This window comes from Alnus glutinosa, chromosome 10, assembly GCF_958979055.1.
Source record: "Alnus glutinosa chromosome 10, dhAlnGlut1.1, whole genome shotgun sequence".
Taxonomy (NCBI): Eukaryota; Viridiplantae; Streptophyta; class Magnoliopsida; order Fagales; family Betulaceae; genus Alnus; species Alnus glutinosa.
Window position 1 is genome coordinate 28,513,081 of NC_084895.1, and position 12,052 is coordinate 28,525,132.

Sequence of the window (12,052 nt, forward strand, 5' to 3'; positions counted from 1 at the left end):
TTCTCTGTTTATCAATGTTTTATGAATATTTATTAGGCTTAATTCAAAAAAAAAAATTAGCATAATCAAGCACTCAAAATTTATACTCTAAACACAAAAAAAAAAATCATTTTCCTTACAAATGTTTCTTATAGGAAACATTAAGACTCGGCATTTGAACAAACGGACTGGAATCTATGTTATTAAGATGTTCGAATTTTATAGAATTTAGCCATTTAGGTAGCCTATGAGAGGGGATTGTAAAGTCTATTTGTCCTGAGCAAAGTTGATAGTTTTTTACATAACTTATGAACTCAACACGAAATTAACAGACTAGAGTTGATGAATCCGACATGTTTAATTAAATGAGTGAATTGAAATTTCTGTTATTAAGATGTTCAGATTTTATAAAAATTTGGGCAACTTATAAAAGAAAATTGCAAGGCTTATTTGCTCTAAATAAGGTTGATAATTTTTTACACGACTCACGAACTCAACATTAAATTAATAGAATTAAAATTGAAATGCGTGATTTGTTTAATTAAATGGATTAAATTATATGATTTTTTTTATTCATATCTCGACGTAACCAAACTCATTGCACAAACGTACGCTACCACCCCTCTATGGACTTTGATAGACTGCCCAATTTTTTTGTAAATTAGGGCAATTTAATAGCGGGATCTCACCCCGAACAACAGACGCCGGAACTCAAATAAAACCCTAAATTAGAATCAAACTCCGACTTTGTAAACCAATTTCAAATCCGTCACCCCCCACACCCCCCGGAAAAAAAAAAAGTGGCACTCCAAAAACCTTTTACTCACACACACTCCAAACCCCAACTCTTCTCTTAGTGCTCTTTCTCTATATCTTCAGCAATCACCGTTTGATTCAGGGGTTTAACGGTATCTCAAAGCGGAAATTCGTGTTGCAACGGCGTCGTGTTACGGTGTCGGTTTTAGCTGAATCGAGCAGTCTTCGGTGTGGTTCGGTCTCCGATTTAGCTGTGGATTTTTTAGGGTTTTGGGTTTGCTTCTTTGGAATTTGAGGGGGTTTGGTGGTTTGGGTGGTAAACTGCCTATGGAATACGAGCCGTACGATAGCAGTGGTAAATTTTCGCTCTAAATCTGCTTGCTTTTTGGGTGCTTTGGGTTTCTGGGCGTGTTTTGTTTGGGAAATTAGGGTTTGGGTTTGCTTCAATTTTCGTTAATGTTGGTGTTTTGGGTTTCTTGGAGGGGAAAGAATTGGGTTTTAGGGTTTTGGGACTGTAATTCGTGGTGGGTTGAATGAGAATTTGGTTTCTGGGGTTCTTGATTTTGGCTGTTTGTGATGAATGGTACTAGTTTCGTTTCGCTAAGAAAAATCTGGAGCCTTTGTATGATTTTTGAGCTTAAATCAGTTTCTTTTATTGAATGGGTCTGGAAGAACTCTGAAAGACATTATCTCTTCTGTGTTTTAAACGTTTCTTTTTTGTTCTCGTGATTAGTTTTTTTCATGCTGGTTTTCTCACTGTCGAGGCACTAAACCCATTTACAGTTTTGTTGTAGAATTGATGCTACTAAAGGAGTAGGATATTGCATTTTGATTGATGCAATTCATGGTTCATAACGAAAAGGCTTTAGTTTGGCTTTAAAGAAGTTTAGTCAACTAGGAATAAGAAAGCCCAAAAGAAGTGCAGCAATACTGCTTTCCCATGCTGTATGTTAAGCAACACTCTTAGCACGTACGAAATAGAAATACATTTGCAATTCACGTAAACAATTAAAAGACATTGTTAAATTTTTGAAAGTTCAGCATTGCTAAAGCTCCGCTGGAATTATGGTATCTTCACTGTAACATTGTATTCCACTTTTATCTATACGCTAGGGGCAGTTTGTTGCTCTCATGAGTTTTGGGAAAACCTCTTGTTCCTCCTAAAAGGAAGATTCTTTGCATGGTTGGTGGCTAATTTGATAACTTCATGGTGGATAACTTTCTAAGTGAGAAAACTTGATTGATGCCATCTTAATAAGTCTGAAGTTTAAATGATTAAATGATGTATTCTTTTGGCTGCTGTCCTTACATTTGAGCAACGTCACATTGTTTTCCTTTTTCCTTTTTCTTCTTCGGCTATTGGGATGTGTGCTGTTTGAAAATGAACTCATTTGGTTCAATCCACAACCCCAATGGAGTTGGTGGAATGTTGGCATTGTAAATCTGAGAGACAAAGCTTTTGCTCAATACGCTAAGGGGCAAAAGCCTTAAGTTGCATTTGGCTGTTTTCTTTTCCTCTGAGCCATGCACCTTTTTGTTGAACTGCATAAGTTTTAATTGCTTTAATCCTACTTAAGAATACTTTTGATGTACTTTCTGTTTACTATTTTGTTCTTTCATCTTCTCAACTCGCTCAGGCTGCTTCTGTTTTCTAGAAGCTATTCCGGTGGAGATGTGTTCAATTTAGTAAATCTTGTGTCACATTCTGAAAAAAATTTGCAGGAACTGATGATGATCTTCCTCCATCACATCAAAATAGAATACCTAGAGGCCGTGTTGCTGGAAATGGAAGATCTGCTGTGGGTTCTGTCCCATATCCAAGGATGTATGGTGAAACTGATATGGAGACCCAAATTCACCAACTTGAGCAAGAAGCATACAGTTCGGTTCTAAGAGCCTTTAAAGCTCAAGCTGATGCCATTACTTGGGTACTTTTGGTCATATTGTTTTCAGGAATCTAATGTGTTTAAATTTGTTTGATCAGGTTTAAATGACTGCTACATGAAATCTTTTTTCTTCAGGAGAAGGAAAGTTTAATAACAGAACTTAGAAAAGAGTTGAGACTATCAAATGAGGAGCACCGAGAGCTTCTAGGACGGGTTAATGCAGATGATGTGATACGACGGATAAGGTCTGATAGATTTAAGATTTAAGAAACAAGCTCTGTTTATTTGAGATGTACAATCCGTTATATTTTAGCAAGCTTTTCTCTCTTTTGTATTTTAATTGGCACTGCATTGGGTAATGTCACTAGGGAGTGGAGACAGGCCGGTGGGCATCAATCTGGCATGCTCAGTACCAGTCAAGCTGTTCATGATCCTGTACCCAGTCCCACTGTCTCTGCATCTCGCAAGAAACAGAAAATAGCCCAGTCAGTGCCTTCACAATCATATGGTGGGCCATCTCCACCATTTCATCAGCAAGCCATAGCTGCATCTCACCAACCTTCTTCATCCACTGCAAAGCGAGGATCCATGCCAGGAACCAAGGGCAAGAAGCAGAAACCAGTAAGTTAAAATTATGAAATTTGGAGTTATACGCATGAAAAGCTCGCAAATAATTCATTTATGTGAAATTTGGACTAATGACTTAGAATTTTTTAAGTTTTTCATTTGATTGGTTTGTTTCCTTACTACCCATTTTGTTTTACAGGGTCAGGTGTTGCCTGGTGCATCTTCAGTGAAGCAGTACCCTTTGTCAGGTCCAAGTGGGAGAGGTCAAGTTGCTAATAGGGTTCCTTCTGGTGCTGTTGCAAGTCAGCCTCCTGAAGGAGCAACAGTGGATCCATTGATTGGGAGGAGAGTGAGGACTAGGTGGCCTGATGACAATAACTTCTACGAAGCTGTCATAACTGACTACAATCCAGCTGAGGTGTATATATGGCTCTTGATTGCATGTAAATGTAGACTGCAGTTATATGTTTAGCTGAATTCTGTTTATGTTTGTCAGGGGCGACATGCTCTGGTCTATGATATTGGCTTGGCTAATGAGACATGGGAGTGGGTCAATCTCTCAGAGGTATATCTGATGCTTTAACCCCATGGCCTTAGTAATTTCTAGCCTAAATCTCATATAAGTTGCAATTTAGTATTTTCCTTTTAAGCTCACGAGCACAAGGATTTTGAGTTTTGTGGGAAGGCGAAGACAGAAAAAGAGTCTATCCTTAGTTAGGGATGAGAGAGGAGAGGAAAGGATAGAGATTTTCTCTCATGTTGATTGGATGTTCTTTGTAAGTTGAAAGACAAAATGGTTGGGAACTCCATCCAGATCTGTCCATTTTTGGGCATACTGTAGAACTGGGTGTGGTAGGGAGAGCTCCTTTTCCTCACTTTCTTTCTGCATCTTATTAGTGGTTGACAATGTTGATAGATTGTATGCTAATTACTGGGCTGACCTAAGTGGTTTGCTTTTTGGATGCTGAGCATCATTTAATCGGTGATGGGATATGCTTCAGCTTTATAGGTATGGTCCAGTTTCAAACAAACCACTTCATAATCATACTATTACTTCTTCGACTTCTTATTTTAACTATTACACTTCCTTTTCTAGGATTTATGCTTTGTTTTAACTTCAAAAGTTCTCCACTTCTTTACATTATTTGAAGTTCATTTTCTTTTGCTAGATATGAAATTCCTTTTTAGCGTCATGAATCAACTGCTAAATTTACAAGGCAATTGTCAATGATCGTTTTTATGATTCCGTGACACAATTTTTCATCCTACTATTATTTTTCTTAATTAATTGGGGGCCTTCCTAGTTTCAGCAAATTATTTTTGAGCCCTTTTTTATGTAAATCCTTGGATATATTTTAAGGCTTCCTAATAATACCCAGCTGATCCTTTCCAGTCAGAACAGCCGAAATATTCCTCTCTATTAACTAAACTAGAACATTAAGCCCTCCCTATTCCATCTTGCTCAATATTCCTTTCTAAGCTGGCTCTTTCCAATTATTTGGAGATGTTTTGCCTCTTTCTGCTGGTATTAGCATTTCAGTCGGTTCTGCATGGTATTATCTGTAAAATATTGGGCACTAATTATTAAAAGATCATACTCTAAGCAAAATGAACCTAATTTTCTTCTTTTAGACCTCAATTCCTTATGCGTTTTTTCTTTTTCCTTTTGAGGGTGATAATGTCTCGACTCTTAATGATAAAATGTGTTAATAGTCTGTTTTGCTAAAACTTCATATTTCTTATATATGGAAAAGACACATATCCACACACATGCACCCACCCACATGCACAAAGATATATGTATGTGTATGTATGTATATTGGGAAATCCGAATTTGCCTGGATTTATCTGCTATGGTATTTTCTATTCCATTAGACAAACTGGAAAGGTTACTAGAACAGAATTTATAACTTTAATACCAGCCAAAAAAGAAAAAGAAAAAAAGCTCCCTAATGCTCATTCTTGTATTGCAAAATCACTGTTGATTTCATCACCAAATCATAAGACAACTCATCTGTCCAGGATATTGAGAGAGAGGATGCTCATGCTTACTGTCTAGTGGTTCTTAAGTTTTGATTTTGATACCTTATCCGTGTAATATAAAAGAAAATAGGAAATTTTCACACACATAGACGTGCAATCTTTTTAAAACGCTGGTTTTATTGTGATTTGATTATTTGATGATGTGGTGGCTCTCACTGATTTCCTTGTGTACATTGGCTCCTGCCAATAGTGTTGTATGTCTTATTTAGTAATCACAAGTCTTGCACTTTTATAGTTGCAATTTATTTGTTTTGATTTTGCACATCTTCCTGACTTGAGATGGATTACCTCATCCACTTTGGGACTTGTCTGTAACTGAAAACAGATCATTGCTTTTTACATCATACTCTATTAAATTATACACTGGAAAGATAAGTCTTGGAATGCATAAGATGTTGCCCTTTGTATGGTATAACTAGGGTTATGTCTGACTGTAATTGACTGAGAAAAGTATGAGTTGCCTTCCGTTTTGCCTTTGTAGGTTGAAACTAGAACATTGTGACTAACTTCTTGAGTAAAGGTTTTTTTTCCCAAAGAAATGATATTTTAGTTGCATACACATTCTGCTTTTTCTTTTATTGATTTCATAATTCTTAAAGCAGATCTCTCCTGGGGATATTCAATGGGTAGGGGAGGATCCAGGAATCTCCCATCGAGGGGGTTATGGTGGATCAGGTCATGGGATGAATAGATCTGTAGCCCGTGATAGTGTTCCAGGTGTAGGAAGAGGTAGAGGGGCTACAAAGGGTCATTCCAGAAAAGATTTTCTGCCGTCACAAAATGGTATTGGAAAGAAGGCACCTGATGATATAAAAATTCTTCAGACAGATACTCTAATCAAGGAGGTAAGTGAAAGCGGGTTGATCCATACATGTAATCATCAAGTTTAAAGTTAGCTTTTTTAAATCTGTATATTTTCTGGTGAATTTGGGCAGGTGGAGAGAGTTTTTGGTGCAAATCATCCAGATCCTCTTGAAATTGAGAAAGCCAAGAAAGTGTTGAAGGTAAAGAAGGGAGAACCACCAAAATCCCTAGTGCCTCTCCTGAGTTTCTTCTCGAGCTTGTGTTGCATTTCCAGCTCTTTGTTAAATCTGCTTGTTAACTTTTAATTGCAGGAGCAAGAACAAGCACTTATTGATGCAATTTCAAGGCTTAATGAGATTTCTGATGGCGAAAGCGGTACTTTTTGTTTGACCTTGCATTATTCTTAAGACATTACTTGGATATTGCCTGTGCACTTTGTTAGCATTTGATGTCAAATCTCATCAATCATGTCCATTTATTGCTTAGCTTTGGGAATGGAATGGCATACTACCAAATGTTATATTTGCATGGAATCCAAATATTTAGGTGATTTTGTACATTGAAAGAAGTTCCCACACCCCAACTGAAGAAAAAAAAAGAAAAAAGAAAAAAAGAAAAAGGAAACGCATTCTTATCAAAAGCCAATTATCTGAGTTGCTTTCCTTAACGACTCATGTTTGTTCTTTTGTCTCTTTTTTCTCCTTTAAATAGATGAGGGTGGCCGCCAGTTCTCGCTTGGGCAGTCGATGGACCGAGAATGATTAGGAACTGGTTTTAACAACGGAAAGCAACATTGCACATGCTCGTGGGTGATAGAAGGCTGGGGAGAGTGGTAAGATTGACAGACTGGCAGACTGCTGAGCTTTTAAAATCAATCATCTGATTTTAAGGCTACTTTCTAGTGTAAATGCCATTCAAAAAATATCTTTCCCCGCAGGGGATAATTGTGGGCTTGGGACTAGTGGGATAGCAGTTAATATAGGATGGGAATTATTGTAGCTGGGAAATAATTTATTTCTTCACTGTAAGAGGTCACTTAGGAAAGGCTGATGGTAGTGTACATTATTTGATTAGCGATTAACGTGTGATCTTGTATAAAATTGTGTTAGTCTTACATAACCCATCTCCCCGCCCTCTCTCTCTCTCTCTGATACAATTCAGTGGAAGGAAACCTTAATTTCAGTAAGAGAGCATTGTCCTGAAATTTCCTGTTTGAATTTTTAATTTCATGAAATTCGGGTAGGGAATAAATGAGGGAGGGGGGTGTGTGTGGGTGGCTTGTGTGCCCTGGGTACTGGGCAGGTGGGTCTGACAACCTAGGCTGCCCAAGCCCCAAAACCTCTTCCTCTTTTATTTCCTGCCCGGGATTCTCATCCATCGTTATCTACGTATTCATTACAATTATAAAAGGCACGGTAATTTCGGCTTTATCACATCCATTTAGTGCAAATTCTATAGGGTCGGCCCAAGATGATAAAAACAAGAGGGCTGAAGCGAGATTCAGCTTGCTTCTGATGAGTTATTACCCGTACAATGACTAATATTCATCGTCATCATGAGGAATTATGAACAAAAATGGTTGGTTATTATATGACATTTATATCAAATGGCAATGGCGACAATTTCAAGTCAAAAGTGTTTCCTAGTGAAAGAGAGATTGTACATACTAACAGGCAAAAGAAGATGCATCTTACAGGGAAGACAAGAGGGTCTACAACTTTCTAATTAGTAGTAGTAAACCCCTTATAATTAAATAAGAGTTAAATAATGTACAGAAGCAACCAATGGAGCCATTCTACCTCCTAGCTCGCTTTCTTGGCCGCTTCAAGGCCGCCACTTCCTTTCCTCCACTTTCCTTTCCGCGCTTCACTGAAACTGCATTTGCCTCTGCCGGCTTTCTTGGTGGCCTTCCAACACTCCGCTTTGATGGACTATTCTCCTCCCTCGCAACTTTTTTGTCACTGCCTTGCCTTAACACCCTCTTGTCTTTCCTGTCACCCCCCTTCCCGTTATGCCTCCTTTTCTGCTCTTTACTACCACTACTCTTTACAGTCTCCTTCGGAGAGTTCCATTTAATCCTTTTCAAGAAATCAGCTGCGCTTCTTTTTTTCCCCAACGTCAATGCCTCAGTTTTATTCTTCTGATCAGTTTTGGGAGTCTCTAGTTTGTTAGCTAACCCGGGTTTTGAGCTGGGGCTCATACTAGTTTGTTTCTTGTTGGAAGCGCTACTGGTATTATTGTTTGTTGGGTTCTTATTGCTCCTTCTCAAGCTTCTAACTCCAGTTACAGGCTTCTCTTTGGCTTTAGTTTTCAACGTACTATTGTCTGAAGAGGGCTTAATGGGTTGTGGGTTCGGATCAAGAGCCGGTGTCTTCTCGTCACTTGCTTGCTTTTCTTTTTGACTGAAGGTAGTGGCGGAGGAATTAGGTTTAGCTGAAATGGAACTCCGTTTGCGGCAAACAATTACAGGAGCAGGCGATTTGTGTTTTGCAAGCAATGAATGAGACCTTTCTAACTCGGGTTTAGGCTGGAACGGTGATGCTGCAGCATTCGGTGCTGGAGAATGTTCTTTTGGGAATGAGTTGCTGCGTTTAGGGATCTCATTCAACAGGAGGTGGCGAAGCTGGTGGGCAGTGATGGACTCAAGGGATGACTTGGGAAAGAATAAGGCAGCGTTGTTGAAGAGAAGCAGGAGGTCTCGGTAGAATCCGAGGGTGCATGAGGAATAGGTGCCCTTGACGATCCTGCTTTGTACTGTTTCCAAATCCACATGCTGCTTCACCAAGCTTTGGTACTCCTCACTTTCCTGCACAGTAGTTGTATATATATAATGTAAGATCTAGAATTACCGTTTCGGAATATGCGTGAATGGATGAATTTTACTGGATTTGGCTTGTTGAGATTTCATGCGGTTCAAATAAACAACCAAGATTGCAAGACGAAACTTAACATTTACCATCCTCAATATGTTAATTTTTTTTTTTAACAACTAATCCAACGGTTAGTTTGAATTGTCATGCCAGCGTTGTAAAATAAAAATGTAATTTCCAATATTAATCTTTAATATCTAGAGGAAGCCAGATCCATTTTATTGGCCATAGACAAACCAATCTTAATTAACAGGATGATTCTTTGTGCTGAAGCTAAATCCAACTACAAATGTATGTAGTTCCTGTTATGGAAATTGAACATCTAAATCAAGAACGATTTTGAAGGGTTTCGAAAAGAAACGGTCCACGTGGCGAACAAAAAACATGGAGGGCCCACAAATCTCTTTTTTTCGGGAGGCCCCACAAAACAACAATTCAATGAGATGGTTTAGAAGGTAGAGGGTATTTATGACAAAGCATCCACCAACTCATGGGGGGGGGACTCGCCCAATTATTAACAACCAATTAAACACGTTGCATGGAAGAACTCATAGACAGTAATAAAACAAGTGAAAACTACGCTGACAAACTTCATGAATTTCTTCCAAATAGCTGTTCAAAATATGTGGTTTTATTGTTAATGTGCTTTGGAGTGAATTTGGCTTACTTCTACTGAAAATTTAATGGGCAAAAATAAACTATAAAAATTGCCTCTAATGAAAAAATAACTAGAGTACTCTCTCAATTTTGCAATTTCCACCATTTATTTATTTTTATTTTTAAAAAAAATCAATTACTTTTTTTTTTTTTTTTTTTTAATTTATTGAAGGCAAGCTAAACTCCCTACTTGTACTCATGCGCATGCTTATTTTTTCTTGGGTTCATGAATGAGACTGCGTACTCGCACACCTAGATATATATGTAAGTGGTCACAAAATTATCGAGGATCTATGCATAAGACCTTACTTAATTAAACTAACCAACTTTTATATATATATATATATATAAGTGGTCCCAAATTATTCGACAATAATGAGTCATGGATTGCATGGTCAACTTCAATTAAACCAACCAAATTACATTTAAGTGGTCCAAAATTATTGGAGAATAATGAGTCATGGATTGCACTTTACCATGCGTTAGAACATGTAAAACAATCAAGAAGATCCCAGAAATCCGTGCATGTAAGATCAAATAGACAACATGTTAAAAGGAAATATTTTGAAAAATAAAAAAAATAAAAAAAAGCAAGATAAAAACATTTTGGCGTTTTCATATTCATTACATGCAGTATGAAATCTAAATTATTTAATAAAAACTTATGATTATAATATTCAAACTTTACAATGAAATCATCTTATAAAATATATAGAAAAATAATAGATTATAATTTTTAAATTGTTATTTTTATATTCGGTTTTTTTTTTTTTTTTTTTTTATGTAAGTATTTTTATATTCGTTTTCACTTTATCCAAATTAGGATTTCAAAATCATAGAGCAAAACTTGAAAATGAGTGAAAACCCAAATATGCCCCTTAAGCGGCAACTAATCAATACCTGGATTTCGAGCCGGCGCTCGAACAACGAACCGCTTCTATGCGCTCTAATCATCTCCAAAACCCTAACGAACGGCTGCGACTTCCCGGTTACCTCCATGGTCTCCGCCGGCTCCATTCCGCCGGAAGCCTCCCTTCTCCGGCGTCCCCTTCTCTTCCTCTTCCGCGTTAAGCTTGCCGAGCTCTGCACCTCGCTGCTCTCCCGCGCCGCCGAGTCGCTACGCAACTCGGTCACGGACTGGCTCTTCGCCACGGTATCGGAGCTCCCATCGTCCGAGTGCTCGGCCACCGGTTCCGATGCCGGTCCATTCGAACCGGTTTGGAGCGGTTCGAGTCCTAATCTTACCTCTTCGCCACCGGATTTTCCTTTTGAACCGGTGGTGTTGGACTCGTTGACGGAACGGCCCTCCCGGTCCGACTCCCCGCCGGTTCTCTCCGGTTCGTCGCCCTCTTGGTTCTCTGATCTCTCTCGCAGTTCCTCCAGATCTGGTTTTCCGTGGCTAATTCCATTCCCTCTCACGTTCAGCTCTCGCTCTTCCTCCAACCTCTTCACCTTCGTCTCCAAAGAGCTTCCTCAACCACAAACACAAACACAAACAAATCTCAGATCCAAAATTCAAAAAAATCTCAAATCTCACAGAAGAGATTGACACAGTCACACAGAGAGAGAGTTTACAGGATTGAAACGTCGTAGTTTCGGACCTCTCGCTTAAGCTCGGCGACGCGGAGCTTCCTCAGCTCGTCCAGCCAGGGCACAGTCTCATCCTCGTCACGTTTGAGAACGGCGTCGTTTTGTTTGGCAAAGCGGCGTTTGAGGTCGTGGAACTTGACCTTGCAGCGGGGAGCGGAGACCCAGAGGCGAGGGAGAGAGCTCTTGCTGCGGACCTCCGCGGCCACGGAGTCCCAGTCGTCGAGCCCGTGGCGCTTCACGGCGAACCCTAGCAGAAGCTCCTCCCAGGTACCCCACGCTTCGCTCTCTTCTTCTCTCGCCATCACCACCATGAGTAACTTTGCCGTTGCTTTTCCTATTCATGGTTTTCGTTCTCGGAATCCTTTGTTCTGTGATTCGCGGTGTGAAAGTACGATTTTGTCCCTGTGGGTCCGTGGGATTGGTTTGAGTTCCTAGGGCTGTCCTTTGTTCAAATCAAATGTTGTTTCTGGAGCGGCCCTTCCTCTTTCTGTGTCTGTTTGTCGCTTTGTGTCCCTCGGTTTGTGTGGGGTTGTAGGATCCGAGTCCACTAAGGATTTGGGTTTGAGTTTGGAGCCCATCTTGGGTAATGGACTTGTTATTTGTCATTATATTGTTAGTGATTTTTGGGCTTAGTTAAGAAAGTTTGAGGGTTTGTTGGGCGGCAGGAGCACCACCAGTAACTTTCCTTCGATTTTCTCTAAATTTAAGAAAGAATATTTTTTGCTTCCTATCTAAATACACTTCACAATAATTTCTCTTATCTTTCCCTATACCATTAAAATATTATTTTATTTACAACATATAAGTTTCCTATCTACCCTTACATTTTTTTTATAAAATTCTAATACAATCTCTAATGAAATGCAAAAAGGTAAGAGATGAGAGATATTTAATGTTAAA

The 12,052-nt window shown here is 39.0% G+C and overlaps 2 protein-coding genes across 2 annotated transcripts; one reads left to right on the forward strand and one right to left on the reverse strand.

Annotated features, from left to right (window-relative positions):
* Positions 1–740: 740 nt before the first annotated feature.
* LOC133879831 (protein EMSY-LIKE 3-like) lies at positions 741–7,239 on the forward strand. The gene is made up of 10 exons (XM_062318603.1): positions 741–1,090; positions 2,458–2,663; positions 2,757–2,866; positions 2,990–3,242; positions 3,388–3,606; positions 3,685–3,753; positions 5,834–6,076; positions 6,167–6,235; positions 6,347–6,410; positions 6,747–7,239. Exons 1-10 carry the CDS (start codon positions 1,063–1,065, stop codon positions 6,794–6,796), a joined length of 1,311 nt encoding a protein of 436 aa, XP_062174587.1. The 5' UTR covers positions 741–1,062; the 3' UTR covers positions 6,797–7,239.
* Positions 7,240–7,614: 375 nt separating this feature from the next.
* Positions 7,615–11,576, reverse strand: LOC133880405 (uncharacterized). Its single transcript, XM_062319353.1, has 3 exons — positions 11,138–11,576; positions 10,463–11,030; positions 7,615–8,841 (listed from the first exon to the last, which is right to left on the reverse strand). The coding sequence occupies exons 1-3, from the start codon at positions 11,461–11,463 to the stop codon at positions 7,831–7,833; spliced, it is 1,905 nt and encodes a 634-aa protein (XP_062175337.1). The 5' UTR covers positions 11,464–11,576; the 3' UTR covers positions 7,615–7,830.
* Between the last annotated feature and the right edge of the window lie 476 nt (positions 11,577–12,052).

What these genes read in the sequence shown, in the direction of transcription:
- LOC133880405 (XM_062319353.1), bottom strand. Translation starts at nt 11,463, where the DNA reads ATGGTGGTGATGGCGAGAGAAGAAGAGAGCGAAGCGTGGGGTACCTGG. An exon ending in AACTACGACGTTTCAATCCT is followed by an intron (nt 11,031 to 11,137) that starts GTAAACTCTCTC and finishes TGGTTGAGGAAG; the next exon opens with CTCTTTGGAGACGAAGGTGA. An exon ending in AGCGCCGGCTCGAAATCCAG is followed by an intron (nt 8,842 to 10,462) that starts GTATTGATTAGT and finishes ACTACTGTGCAG; the next exon opens with GAAAGTGAGGAGTACCAAAG.
- LOC133879831 (XM_062318603.1), top strand. Translation starts at nt 1,063, where the DNA reads ATGGAATACGAGCCGTACGATAGCAGTG. An exon ending in CGAGCCGTACGATAGCAGTG is followed by an intron (nt 1,091 to 2,457) that starts GTAAATTTTCGC and finishes AAAAATTTGCAG; the next exon opens with GAACTGATGATGATCTTCCT. An exon ending in GATTTCTGATGGCGAAAGCG is followed by an intron (nt 6,411 to 6,746) that starts GTACTTTTTGTT and finishes TCCTTTAAATAG; the next exon opens with ATGAGGGTGGCCGCCAGTTC.